Consider the following 15,008-nt stretch of genomic DNA (forward strand, 5'->3'; position numbering starts at 1 on the left):
TTCTAAAATTTCTTGCAATATTTTAAACCTAACCACAAGCCCAACTTCACTCAAATGCATAATGTGTTCACAAAAGTTTTGCACCCTAATTCCAACTCTATGCTATCATGACAATTCTAGGAATGCAGATACTTAAAGTAAATCACACAAATGTATATAGCATAGAGTAAGGCAAAGGTTTATAAGACTCCTCAAGTTTTTGTTGAGGTCTTGGAGAGTCAACACTATCCAATAAATCCTTATTGGAGCACCCACGCAAGCAGTGGCAAACTTAGCCCTTATGTTTAGTGTGTTAGAAAAAACAGGAACAAAAACAAAATCAAGGTTTAAACTATTACTAGCTAGTTTAAAACACGACACTTGACCACTGTTGGGGGCCTTCGTCTTCTGAAGGTCCTCAAAAACATGACTAACATGCTTTCCAAGTATAATATGCTATTACAGGGACCTTCGGACTTGGTATCGAACTGTACACAATGAGGAAAGCGTGGTCTGGGAGAAGGTCGAACCAGTTCCGAAGCTACTCGTAAAGATGCTTCAGCTTAGCGATGGATAATGTAACCGACCTAAAGGGGAAAAGGCTATCTGGTCCTTGACAGATTGTTCTTGAGTTAATAGTGAATGTCATGGGCATGAATGTAATTTCACATAGGCTGCGTCCTGTGCCTATAAATAGGTGAACAGTACCCTCGTACTGTTCACGCTGACTTGTATTCGCTCGTGCGCACACTCGTATCTTTGCCTTCTGTCAAGCCGAAGATCGTTATATCCTAAGGGAAATAATGCTTCGAAGGACGAAGGCCATTAACCATTAACTTATTTTTGTGTTGCCTTGTTCTTAATTCATAGCATTTGAGAACAAGTCACCAACAACCACTAAGCTAGCTGCTCTTCCATGTTCTTAGGGTGTGTCATGGCTCATATGGACCACCCACTAGATCCGCCCCTATAGGCATGCGTGTTGGTTCCCCTTGTTTGTGCAAGGACCAAGTGCTCTCTACAAGCTAGTTCTTCACTACTTTAACATGCTGAACCACTCACAACCATATACACTTCTTGAGCTAGATCGCCCATAATCCTTTGGATCATCACCACACTCTGATCACCATCAAACCGTCTAGGTGATACAATAACCAAGAGTAATAAGCACAAACTCTCACTTGACTCTCAAGACCAATGATAATAATGGGTGGACGCTAACCATACTTGTTTGCGCTTATGAAGCAGCTAGTCTTGCAAAATGTCATTCTCAAGTCCCTCACTGTATATACAATACCTTCTTATCTCACATTATATGGGTTGTTTTGGCTATTAAATGGGGGCAAGGGCACTTGTGTTTGACCAATTAATGGGGTATTTGTAGCCCTTAATCGGCTAACTAGCCATTACTACTAACCTAGATAAAGTTAATGACCGCTAGACCGTCGAACCACCGCCATCGGACCAACCCACAGGGTCCAATGAGACACAACGGTAATTGTTGTACTACCGTGATAGCACTAGTTGTTTGGACCTCATCCTTGAGCGCATGATCCAGTGCCCTCTATCGGACCAATCCAATGCCCACCATAACTTGTATAGTCACTTTTTATCACCTATTAGAACCATTCACTTTAGTCTAACGAGGCATCTGCTCATGTGGTCCAAGAACCTTTAGCCAAAACCCTAGCTAAAATAGTGCGACCATGTGGTCCAATGCATGTTGTTAGACCCGTGCGATGTGCCCCTAAAATTCTCAGGTATGATCAGATAGACTGTTGGACCAACATATTAGTTTGATGAGATATTGTTCACATGTTTAGATGGTCGAGCGCTCTTAGGTTATCTATGTGGAGGCGTTGGACCAATCTACTATGGTCTGATGACATAGAAACACAGGGTCTAGTGCCTCAAAACCCTTCCCTCTTGTCCAAATTCAAAATCATGGTATTGGGTTTTGATCCTTACTTGTTTTGGGTCATCTCATAAGACACATAGAGCTAATAGACAGCTAGTGTGCACCATACTGAACTCATTAGAATTATTTAAGTTAAACTACTAGTTCATACCCCCTTTATAATATGTCAAAGGAAAACAACATATTAAACTACTCTAAGTGATTCTTAACTCTAATCGACACTTGGAACTAGCCCATCCTTAATCTTGTCTTTTTCCTTTCAAAAAACTTAATAAAATCCATAATATATAGGAGAATAGGAACCATACTTCGCCCAAACATGTTAGTGGCAATAATCATATGTCGTCATAAATCACCAGAACACTTGATGGTCTAGATGCTCTCTCAAAGCTTGTATAACTTGACTTCATATACAATTTTTGTTTTTTGATAAACATTAAAACTAGAAAACCCCCAAATTTTTACCATAATCATAGTAGTATCATAGTAAATTTGAGGCTTTAGACTTATTAAAGCCTTTTCTTGGTACTTGATCAACACCAACCCTACATGACTTTGTTGTAGAAGTCATTTAGATGCTATTAAGCATAAAAGCAAGGTTTGCTTGATAACTCATGTTCTCGTTCACTTAACAAAACAATTCTAGAAAGATCTAACTTACCATTCCATGTTACTTTTAAATTCCAAACTTCCTAATCCTTCTCCAATAATCAAGATAGACAAAGATTTATGTTAGGCATATAGAAGAGAACCGACCCACACCATTTATACATACTTTTGAAAAAGGCTAGCACACAAGAAAAAAACTGTTGCCTCTATCTTTAAAAAAATTAAGCCTTATTTTTGACGAATTGATCCCAATACCTTGTCACTACTTTGAAAGATGTGCGAACTAAGTTGTTGTCCTATTGACTACCACTTGATATGTATTGTTTAAATCCAAAACCCACTCCATAATTTGTGACTAACACCAAAGGTATTACATGTCGCATCTCTTGTGTCCCTCGATGCATGCAACTTACATAGGGGCATTCCTTCTCTCTCAGTTCCTCATCTTAGTGATAGCCACCGATCAATGGTCTCCTCTCCGATTTGCTCTAGGGCAGCGCAACACCCTTCCCTAATACGCACTGGGGCAAGGAGTGGGACACACCCTCAGCGATGGTACAAGATTGGGCAGCCTCAGGCATGTCGGGCTTGCCATGCAATGGTCTATCCAATCTGGCTCGAGCCTTATAGGTAGTGGTGGATCTAGGATTGAACTAAAGGAGGGGCTGATTTTATAGTGACTATCAGTAGAGACAACACAAACTAGTAGAGGGACACATTTTTCTCCCTTCTTCTTCCTCGTCTCTTCTTCTCTACCCTCTACTTCTTTCTCCAATAGAGTATGGGGCTATTTTTCCTTCTTCCTCTTCTACTCTTCACCTCTATAGTTAATAGAGTTTCATAGTTCTATGGGGGCTGCCCCTCTAGCCCCCTTCAGATCCACCCCAGCTTATAGGGTCATGCTTACGCCATAGGTGCAACCTTTGGACAGGTACAACATTGTTTAATGAGTCAATTGTGTTGTTCTCATGTGTCAACCTGATTTATATGGTGACATGCTTTGCCATTTATATGGTGACATGCTTTGCCAGATCTGAGTCATGCCTAGCTATGCGATCTATTTGACTATCTATACATTAACACACAGGTAGGATGCAGATTGGAGGAGAAGATCATTGTAGATCAGGGTTTAGAATTTCACCGATTTATACAAAAAAAACATTGATTTTCATTTCTATCGGTGGCCTCCGTTAAATGTACTTACTAGTGATTTCTATTCTATTTTGTTTAGATTTTTAAAATTTACCTAAAATTCTATGAAAAATGTAATTTTTAGCGGATTTTCTTCGGTTTCCGTAATTTTCATTTCTATTAGACCCCTCCAGTATCTATGTTTCAACCCGTAGGTGAACACAACTACAGAGTCAATAGGTACATAGGGTCGAGCCGACAAATTTGAAGGCCTTGTACTAAACTTCAAAACAGATTCTATTTTCTAAAAAAATATTCAAAATTATATTGTAATAGAATACATGAGTGCAAAAAAATACTAGATAACACTTGTGACTCTTCATAATAAATTTGTCCATAGCCCTTTTTACGAAATTATTTGTAATAAAATACATAAATAAATGTCTCTGCTATATTAAAGCACTAGTTTCGACGGTTGCTCCGTGCCATATTTTTACAAATAACCCCTTCTATTGTTTGAAATGGTCCACAGACACATTCTCTTCACATCGATCGCATCTAATCCAATTCGTCTATCCACTCCCCGTCCTCGGTGAATCCACGCACCGCACGGCGCGCGAGCGCTTTAGTCACCCACACAATGACACAAACCCACACACGCCATGTCTTCCACTCATAGCAACAACCGGCACGACAAGTGGGCCCACGCCAAATGCACCGCGATAGAAGCCCCACAACCCATGCACGCCGCTCCGTAGGGAACGGGGAAAGCGGTTTCAGCAGACCCACACACGTCGTTTCTACCGTGTCTTCCATGCATAGAAACACGGGGAAACGGTTTCAGCAGCTGTGGGGTGGAGACGTTTTACTTATCCTAATCCGCCCACCAACCTGGCTACAAAAAAATCGTACCGAGGCCCCTGAAGCGATAGCGGTGGTGGATCTGCTCATCGTGGGTGGACTGATGCTCTCTAGCTACTCCGACTCACCTACGTCCTCCAAGATATGCACATACGTACATCTAAGTTTCTGGCTCACTGATTCCACGAGCATCTTCACAGGCCTGTCCACCGAGTTCGTGTCGCATTCATGGGACCTAATGGAGACCGACACTACCGGGATGGAGGGCATCGACGGCAAGTCACCAACCTTAGGAACAACGACGGGCATTGGCGGCAAGGCGCCAACCTTCGCCATAATGACGAGCATTGGCGACAACATCACTTTTGGCATGATGGTGGGTACTACAGCCGACATAGGGGGTAGCACAGCGGTGTTCGACACCACATGGATCTGTGGCACGACGCCCACCGCGGGAATCGTAGGTACGATGAGCATCAGTGGAAGGGTGGCCACGGGCACGATAGGCGGCTTTGGCACAACAGGAATGCCCGAGATGGCGACAGGAGCGATGGGGGTCGGGGTGTGAGCAAGATGCCGCACGACGTGGCACATAGTGCTGCCGTCGCCGATGAGCATGATGAGCGCCATCGTCACGAGCGCCGTGGCGGAGAAGAGAGACGAAGCATCACATGTCATTGCTAGCGACTAGGAGAAGTGCTTCCTCAGGAGTGAGGAGTGAAAGGGAAATAGGGTCAAAGCTTTTCCATAATTAATTTTGGTGGTTGAATGCCCAACACAAATAATGGACTAACTAGTTTGCTCTAGAATACATGTTCTATAGGTGCATAAAGGTTCAACTCAAACCAATAAAAGATTGAAGATATGGTTCAAATTCAAAGGAGCACGAAACCGAGTGTGCACTAGTCTAGCGCACCGGACTGTCCGGTGCACCACCGGACAGTGTCTGGTGCACCAGGGCCGTACAGAAATGAACTCGCCACTCTTGGGTTTCTCTAAGGGCGCTCCGCTATAATTCACCGGACTATCTAGTGTGCCACCGGACTGTCCGGTGTGACAGCGGAGCAACGACTACTCGGTGCAATGGTCGACTGCAAAAGCGACTAACGAAGTGAATAGTGAAGAAACAGTGCGCGCAGAGTCAGAGCTGCTCGTCAAAGGCGCACCGGACTGTCCGATGCCACTAGAAGACAAAGCCTCCAATGGTCACAAGCTCCAGAACCCTAACGGTTGGGTGACGTGGCTGGTGCACCGGACTATCCGGTGCGCCCATCGACAACAGCCTTCCCCAATGGCTACAAGATGGTTGGTGGCTATAAATACCACCCCAACCGCCCACTTCAAGGTGTGGGAGCTCAAGCAACATATCAAGGCATATAGTTGACATATCCAAGCCCTCCCAACCACTTCCATTCATTGATCTATCTCATACACAAGATTTAGGCCACCACAAGCAACACAAGTGCCACAAAAGAGAGATCAAGCAAAAGAGAGCTACTCGTGTGAGTTTAGCCTTAGTGCCTTGTGAGAATCATTGAGAGAAAGCGTGTGCTACATCTTGTGATCAATTGAGCGTGGAGTTTTGACTCCCATTCATTTTCCTCCAAAGTTTTGGAGGCTTGTAAAGCTAGCAAGAGACACCTAAGAGTGTGGTGGTCTTTGCGGGGTCTTAGTGATCCTTGAGATTAAGAAGAAGAGCTCGCCGGTCTTGGTGATCGGTAGAGAGAGGGAAAGGGTTGAAAAAGACCCGTCCTTAGTGGACTCCTCAACGGGGACTAGGTTCTCGAGAACCGAAGCTCGGTAAAACAAATCACCCGTGTCACTTGTGTTTATTGCTTGTGATTTGTTTGTTTTCTTCCTCTCTAAGTTCTCTTGCACTATCCCTTGCTAATATTGTTTTGTGTTGCTTCAAGTTAAATTCTCATTTAGAGAAGCAACACCTTGCAAGAAAGAACTTCTGTTGTTGTTCTTCTTATCTAGGCCCTCTTGCTTCATTCTCCATAAATTTATTAGTTGTATTAATTTGTCAATTCCGCATTCTTTGAAAGCAACACTCTTTACAAGCAAAGACTTAGTTTTATACTTCAATAATTGTGCATCTTGTTCTAACCACTAATCAAGGAATCTAGTCGGGGTTTAAAGTTATAATTTTCAGGTTTCGCCTATTCATCCCCCTCTAGGCGACTTTCAAGGAGCTACAAGGCCGTCGCACGGTAGCGACGGATCCTTGGTGAGCATTTTATTGTAACTCCATTCGAAGTTGAGCGTGTATTGTTTCGCCAGAGCTAGACCAGTTGGAAACGAGATGAAGATGGTTGGTGGCCTTCCGATGCAAAGCATGGACGACTGTTGTTCGAGACATTTGGTTCATTAGCTCATATGTTTCTCGTAGCTGGATCAGAATTAACCACCCCTTGTGCATGACACAAGACGATACTGGACACCACTCAACTCATGCATGGCTCATGCATGCTACATCATGAATCTCTGCATGGCCTTTGTTTGATAATTGTTGAGGCATGTTTTCTTCTATCAGATTATTATGCAATAGCCAGAGACATCTTTACAGTCTATGAATTGTGTGTTTAATGTGTGTGTCTAAGAGAAAAATAAAAGGACATAGGTTCAGTGAAAAATATTGTGGGTCTTTAATTGACAATCATGTGTTTATATGTAACTAATGTCTTGAGTATAAGTTATCAAGGCTGTTACACCATATATAGATTGTGAAAAGCCACCAAGACCAATACGACATGAAACCGTACACATATAGTAAAACACCCCGTTAGCTGAATGAGGACGAGCTACAGAGAGCTCTATAAAATTAGGGATTGAGTTCTTTTTCAACTCATATCTTTCTCGATCTTTTGGCTAAAATAAAGTGTAATATTTACGACCTGTTTGGTTTGTGGCTAAATGTGCCACACTTTGCCTAAGGTTAGTCGTTCGAATTGAATAACTAATCTTAGGCAGAAAAGTTAGGCAAAGTGTGGCAACTGAGGTAGTGAACCAAACAGACCCTTTATTCTTATCAATTTAATATTTGGTCTATAGACAATATGCTCATTTTGATATTAAATTTATTTATTATTGGCATTTCTCGGGAGGGTCCATATGACTGATTTACTTCGCTCAACCATTGATTGTATTGCGGGTACGGCCTCGTCCTTCCCAACCAATATCATGAAATATGATTGTGTACTGTTGCAACGTACGAATATTATACTAGTATATATTAATAGGTGCGTCTCGGAAGAGCAACAATTTGGCTGCTAGCTGGGCTCGACGTAGATGGTATTTTAGTCTGCTTACTGATGTATATTGTTTAAGCCTACTATTGAGGTAAAAAAATTGAGCCCTCAAGAATTTTAGGGCCGTGTGCAGTGCCGTCTCAATTGTTGCACATGCGCAATGGCTTTGCAGGTACATATTCATCGTCAAAATAGGATGAGGCGGACTGATACCGTCTCCTCGATTTTTTTAATCATATTGCCACTAAAAATTAATCTGATGTTTATCACGTTCTCACGTAACTCTCATCTAAACTCTAGAAACTGTGCCCGCTCTCTTCCATCACTTCTTGTACATCTAACTAAACACATCCTTGTAACCCTTATAGACACGACAAGTCCAGTATATGACACCACTTCACACAATCTTCATTCGATAGCTTTTGTGATTTGTACACCTTTTGCGGATAACTTAATACTCACGGTCACACTAAATATACGATATACACGGGCAAGTTGAAACCCTGAACCAAAGGCTGAGCTGAGCTGGTGTGCACAGTCCTCACCAGCTGCTTATTCACAGTTCACTAACAGAACGCTTAGGCTCACTGCTACACATTGCACAATGGGGGTGTGTCATGGCTATCGGCAGGCAGCACTTCATTCACACGCTGCTCCTCGGGCGCACGCGGACCTCCAGCGGCACTGCCATCTCGCAGGACAGACGGAGCACCTCCGAGAGGTCGACGTCGCCTGTGTCGTCTGACGCTGGCAGCCACTCGAACTCGTGCAGCAGCGTGGCCATCCAGGAGGTCACGGTGGTCATGGCCAGGGACTTTCCGGGGCAGCTCCTCCTGCCGGACCCGAACGGCACGAGGCGGCCGTCGGCGCCGAGCACGGACACGTCCTGGCCCTCGCCGCCGGGGAGGAACCGCTCGGGCCGGAACTCGAGCGGCGCGTCCCACACCTCGGGGTCGCGGCTGATGGCCCACTGGTTCACCATGGCCGTGGTGCCCGCCGGGACGAGGTGGCCGTCGACGTACGTGTCGGATATGGCCCTGTGGCGCCACGACAGGAGGGGCCCCGGCGGGTGCATCCGGAGAGCCTCCTTTAGCAACGCCTGCAGGTACGGCGCCGCGGACTCGGTGGTCTGGCTGTCCGCGCCGACGACCTTGTCGAGCTCACGGTGCGCCTTGGCTTGGACGTCGCGGTGGAGGACGAGGCGAGCTAGGGTCCACTCCATGAGCACCGCCATGGCGTCCGTTCCTCTGAAGATCATCTCCTGATGAATACAAGGGGCAGCTAACATACTTTAGTTTCTACTAGTGCTTAGTGTCTGGTGCAGCTAGCCATCCGTTTATGGGATTCTTTTGTAGATAACCAAAAAAAAAGATTAGAGATAAAGACGAAAAGTTGGTAGAATTTTTGCACGTACGCACGCACTGTTTTCATTTCTAATTAATGCTTTCTCTACTCCGATCCTTTTTCAGATACGATCTGAGCAAAAGTATTTTGCATGATTTTAATTAGCTTGTCACGCTCTTCGGCAAAACTCTTTTTTATATTGGTTGAACCCTTCGTGTAATTTTGGTGTAGAAGTAGCTAGCTACACGTGTATGTGTATCAGTGTATGTATTCATTGTGTTAATAAGTTGGTAGCCTAATACTACTAGCTCAGCAGCCCTCTAGTTAAGTGCATGGGTTCTTTCTTATTCTTACCCAGAGCACAGAGGCTATGTCGGCGTCGGCGAGCCCCTCACTCTCCTGCAGGGAGAGCAAGATGTCGACGAAGTCACGCGCGTCTCCACCGGCGACCGCCTTGGCACGGTGCTCCTGGATGACGCCGTGCACGAACCGGTTCACCCGCGGCATGAGCTCGGCGCATCGTGCGCCCACGCCCTGCGGGTCGAGGGCGGCGAGCCCCGGGAAGTAGTCGCACAGGTTCTCCATGCCCAGGAGCTCGTACCCCTCGTGCACCATCTCGAGCAGCTCCTCCACCTCCTCCCCGCCGGACGGCGGCACCACGCGTGACACGTCGTACTCCTTGCCGAACACGAACCGCATGATGTAGTAGAGCGACGCCCGCCGCAGGAGGCCGCGCACCTGGACGACGGCGCCGCCGGAGCCGGCGCGCAGCAGGGCCGCGACGATGCCCTCGGCGACGGCCGCGCGGTACGGCGCGAAGGCTTCGACCTGCCTCGGGCCGAACAGGTGGCCCGCGGCGACGCGCCGGAGCGCGCGCCAGTACGGGCCGTGCTCGGCGAAGCCGATGGAGCGGTGGAACATGAGGCCGTACGCGGCGTGGTTCAGGGGGCGGGCGGCGAACGCCGGGCTATCAAGGATCTCCTTGGCCACGTCCGGGTGGGACGTGACGACCGCGCGGACGGGGCCGAGCGACAGCGCCATGAGCCGCTTGGCCCCCGGGCGGCGCGACGCCTCGTCGGCCAGCGAGCGGTGCGCCAGCCCGGACATGAGGCCGAGGCTGCCGACCACCGGGAGCCCCTTAGGCCCCGGGATCGCCGCCGACGGCTTCTTCCCCCTCGCCCTCCAGTACTTGCCCCACGCAGGGCCGCCTGGGTGAGCCCAGTAGAGCAGGGACGCGCCCACCCATGCGAGGCATGCGAAGATGGCGAGGTAGGCGAAGCTAGTGGCTACGGTTGCCATGTTACCGTGTTGCTCGCCGGAGATGGCCGGTATCAAGGTCATGGGAAGCACCCACCAGCTCTCAGCTGATCTCTCCATTGCGACTCTCAGAGCTTGGTGCGTCGCGTTGCGTTTGTGCTGTGGTATGAGCTGCAGCTCGGGGTGGGCCGTATTTATAGGAGTTTCCGGCAGGGAAGATTCGCGCGCACGGTGCTCGCAAAGATGACTCAATCATTGGGAACCAAAGATTTGAAAATGCACTGCTGGGCCCTGGTTTGTTATTCCTTTTCCATCTATGCTGCTGCTACTACTCTTACTATATATAAGAGAAATTTAAATACTCCTTCCGTTTCGTTTTAGTTGTCGCTGGATAGTGCAAAATTGAAGTATCCAGCGACAACTAAAAAGAAACGGAGTACGTACCTCGGATCGGAGACACATTACAGAAATAACAGCGCCTCCTGAATAGTACCACTGCACTACACCACATTATTGCGCCTAAACAACGCACGGACCACATGTCGATCCAACTCTCCTAGGGAAAATGTAAAGTTCCCCCACAAAAAGAGAAAAGTATACATCAGTTGGTATGGCAACAAAAAAGAGAAGCTGTATAACTTGGCCGTTCGCATCATCATCAGTGGATGTAGATGATCAGTCAGCGTACGTACTGATGGAGCAGTTGTGACGAAACTAGTATACAATCTCTACAAGTTTTTTTTTTCGTTCAGAAGAACGACATTACATGGCCAAATGATTGAACTGAAAAACTTGTTATTCTGATGAAAAACATCTACATCCATACATGCACTACACTAAAAATATAAACTTCCTACGGTTTTTTAACTTCCTATAGCTTTTATAACAAACCGTATGAAATAAATAACTTTCGAAAGACAACTAATAGCTCTAGGAAATAAACATAATTTCCTACGTTTTTTATAAAAGCTGTAGTAAGTTAGCTTTCACATACTGACCAACGCGTGTGGTCAAACGAGGCGCTAACTTCCTACGGCCTGCTTTAGAAAGTTAGTTTCTCCTGCTAACTTCCTACGACTTACTCTAGAAAGTTAGCCGCCCCGCCCCTGCTAACTTCCTACGACCTTCTCTAGAAAGTTAGCTTTCAGCTGCTCACTCACGCGTGCGGTCAAATAAGCCGCTAACTTCCTACTGCCTCCTCTAGGAAGTTAGTTGTCTCTGCTAACTTCCTACGATCTCCTCTAAATTTAAATATTGTTATGTGATTGTGTGTGAGATGTTTTATGTGAAAATATGTTGTGTTATAGCTGTTGATATATTTGTTATATTGTGGAATGTGGTCTAAAATAAAAATAAACAGTATTTGTAATGCTGGTCAAATTAACTTCTTAGAGGTCAACTGGGTCGTAGGAAGTTAAGGGCTACAGTAAAGCCGTAGGAAGTTAGCCAGGGGCTCCAGTAAGCCGTAAGAAGTTAGCTAACTTCCTAGAGGACTCTAGGTAGTTAAGCTAACTTCCGACAAAAAATTTCCGAGAGCTAAACTTCTGACGGGATAGCTTCACTTCCCAGGGTTTCGCTAACTTACTAGAGTTTAGTGCTAACTTTTTAGAGTTTAGGCTTTAGGAAGTTCACTATTTTGTTGTAGTGATGATGTGAGCTAGGGATATCCTGACAAAAATAAGCGGAAGGCACGTTGAGCTGCACCGGATTGTTCAGATGACAATTTGTGCTCTCAAATTTGTGTTTTTTATGAGCTTGTCTTTATAAGCCGAAGGCTGGAATAGAAGAGAGGGGGCCGGGGGAGGTCGATGTTATGCGTAACGTATGCACTAATTAACCAGAATAAAACTTCCATTTTTCTAAAATAAGAGACCAGCAGCACCTAATCCATCAGGGGTAGCGCCGAGTGGTATTTTAAGGAGAGGACACAGCCTGCTTGCAGTCGTGACCCGCGCGTTAGTTGCTCCCGCCGGTTTTCCTAATGCAAACATCCCTTTCCAAGGACAAGCGCCACGCCGAAACACACCTGTGCAGGGCATGGACGGAGGCGCAGGAAATTCGCACCGCAATCTCCAAGAAATCCCGGGTATCTGCTCCTGTTGTCGGTTGAGATCGCGAGCCTGAAGGCGGCCATATATCCCCTTTTCGCGCACCAGACAGACACCGTCCCATTTTTCTCTCTCTCTCGCTCTACCATCCGCAGCGCAGACATCGTCGTCATCTGAAAGGCAGCTGAAAGAAATAACGACGACCTGGCAAGGTCGACGCACACGCACCACTGTCGCCTAACTCATTCGGACGCACGCGGGGGCAGGCAGGCCCGACGTGTCGTGTCGTCCCGCCGAACGCCGGCGGCCCGCAGCGAAATGTCGTCTCGGCTAGTCGCCGGATCTACAGCAATTCTCCCGGCTCCAACAGCGGCATGGCGATTAATGGCATCCCTACCCTAGCTCTGCTCTGGGGCTCGGACTAGAGCATCCTAAATGCGAATTAGGGACCAAGCACCCCTCGCCGACTCCAGCCGCTGTCAAACGAGCTAGAGGCTGTCGCTAAACAGAGGTTGGGGTAGCAAGGTTGGCTTGGCGCCTGTCACTAAATCTCACAATGCAACGAATCTAAAAAGACAGTTCACGTCAGCAATTATACCGAGATAATTAGATTGAATAATATGCATAAATCATACAAAAAGAATATGTTGACGTGCAAATCACATGGGACGACTTTATAAGTTTGTTCAGTGTTTACGACTGCATAAGAATATGAAACGTAACATTATAAACCATGCAATATCGATACGTGAGACCATTTATGCTATTGTATATACGTGACCAATGTGCGTAGATCTGGGTTGGTTTGAGATTAGGAAAGTAGTGCCGTAAAATCGCGATAAATGTGGGACAATTACCGCTTTATTCTCAACGTTGCGTAAAAGATGTGTAAGATTTGTGGTAGTTGTCGTATATCTTGCTTTGTCCGTTTTACCGTAAAAATGATACAAAAGAAGCGTAAAATTGTATATAATTTAGCGTAAACTATAGTTGACTTTATAATGGATAAGAGGTCCACTGTTCGGGATGTAAAAGTCACACACAATTTGGAATAACTGTTGTGTATCTCGCTTCGCACAAGGTTTTCGTAAAACACATAAAAAATATCGTGAATTGGCGTCGCATCAAGAATTTCGTAAATTAACATAAAACGCATCAAGAAACAAGAATTTCGTAAATTAACGTAAAATGCATCAAGAAGTATTTTGAGGTAATTGTAGCATAAAACACAACTAAATGTGTCGTAACTTTCGTTGGAGTATTTTGTGTAAATGTCATCATTCTCTACAACCTTAATAGCAATCTTGTAGAACAGATGGCAAAGTTGCATAACGTCCTAGAATGGAAGATTTTGTGCACTATCAAAATTAAACCCCAATAGTTTCATCCATCACTATGAGTACACCTCCAACATTTGAGATGACTTCTAATGGAAATTCTGGCTCTTCTTACGTCTTTTCTTCTGTTTTAGCTGCAATCTGGGAAAAACAAAATCTCTTATGCAAGGGAAGCCTTGATCTGGTGACTAATTAAGCATGCGGTCAATGTAGCTTGGACACTAGTAAACTAGACAAAAAATAATAATATTTGTGACACAAGAATCAGTTGAATATTGCAAATTCACATAAAGCTGGTCCAATGTGGACATAAGCTACCAATATTTTTGTTTTAGGACAAGATAGTGCCCACTGTATGTGTTGATGCATGATGTTGCAATCTTGTGCAGGTATGATATGTGCAATGACTGAGCAGGTTATAGCCTGAACTTAGTATAATCTAGTAACACAAGCTTCAACTCAACTTAACTCGTCGGGAACAACATTATATAGTGAGTAGTGACACCAGATACACTGTCTAAACTATAAACAAGTGCATAATAAAATGAACAGACTACATAAGATAGTACAACAACCCATAATGCCCCTTAGCATTCGATCCATGAATTTAGATTATCTCTTAGGTGAAACTTCTGGATTGAGGGGACATGGATTGATAATACGAGACATAAAAAATAAATAGTGAATTTATGTTCTTTTTTAACAAAATAGTGAATTTGTTTTATGCAAACACATAGTCTTATGGCCCAAACAGAGAAGAGAGTAGGATCATGTAACACCCTGAATTTTAATATCCATCAAATTTAGGTGTTACTTTCTTGTTCCTCTTTCTTTTGGCTCCTTTATTCATTTCTTTCCAAGTAATAGGAAATTTACTCTAGTTATAGTTGTTAATAAAACCCTAAGGGAATAATGATTGATGTATCATGCTGAAATATATTTGTTTTTGTCTGATGTTTTGCTTTGGTGTGTATCCATTTAATATGTGGCTCATTATTGTAAATGAATTTGATAGCAGGAAATAGAAAAAAGAAAAGGAAGAAAAAAAATAAAAGGGAAAGCCTCCCTCAACCCCATAGCCGGCCTTTTTTTGTGTGGTCCAACTCTGCTTCCCCCGAGCGCCTCCTAGGCCTGCTTCTCCGGCCCGTTTGGCCTTGCGCGGCCCGACACCCCCTCGCCATCACCTCTCGCTCGTGGCCCATGCGTCTCTCCCCCTCGGCCTGCGCCCACCGCACGCTCCCGACCGCCTGCGCGCAATTAGTACCGGCCCAGC

At 45.4% G+C, this 15,008-nt stretch overlaps 1 protein-coding gene across 1 annotated transcript; it reads right to left on the reverse strand.

Annotated features, from left to right (window-relative positions):
- Window positions 1-8,137: 8,137 nt before the first annotated feature.
- LOC100279840 (uncharacterized) lies at window positions 8,138-10,468 on the reverse strand. The gene is made up of 2 exons (NM_001152793.1): window positions 9,448-10,468; window positions 8,138-9,010 (listed from the first exon to the last, which is right to left on the reverse strand). The coding sequence occupies exons 1-2, from the start codon at window positions 10,432-10,434 to the stop codon at window positions 8,393-8,395; spliced, it is 1,605 nt and encodes a 534-aa protein (NP_001146265.1). The 5' UTR covers window positions 10,435-10,468; the 3' UTR covers window positions 8,138-8,392.
- Between the last annotated feature and the right edge of the window lie 4,540 nt (window positions 10,469-15,008).

Source organism: Zea mays, chromosome 1, assembly GCF_902167145.1.
Source record: "Zea mays cultivar B73 chromosome 1, Zm-B73-REFERENCE-NAM-5.0, whole genome shotgun sequence".
NCBI lineage: Eukaryota > Viridiplantae > Streptophyta > Magnoliopsida > Poales > Poaceae > Zea > Zea mays.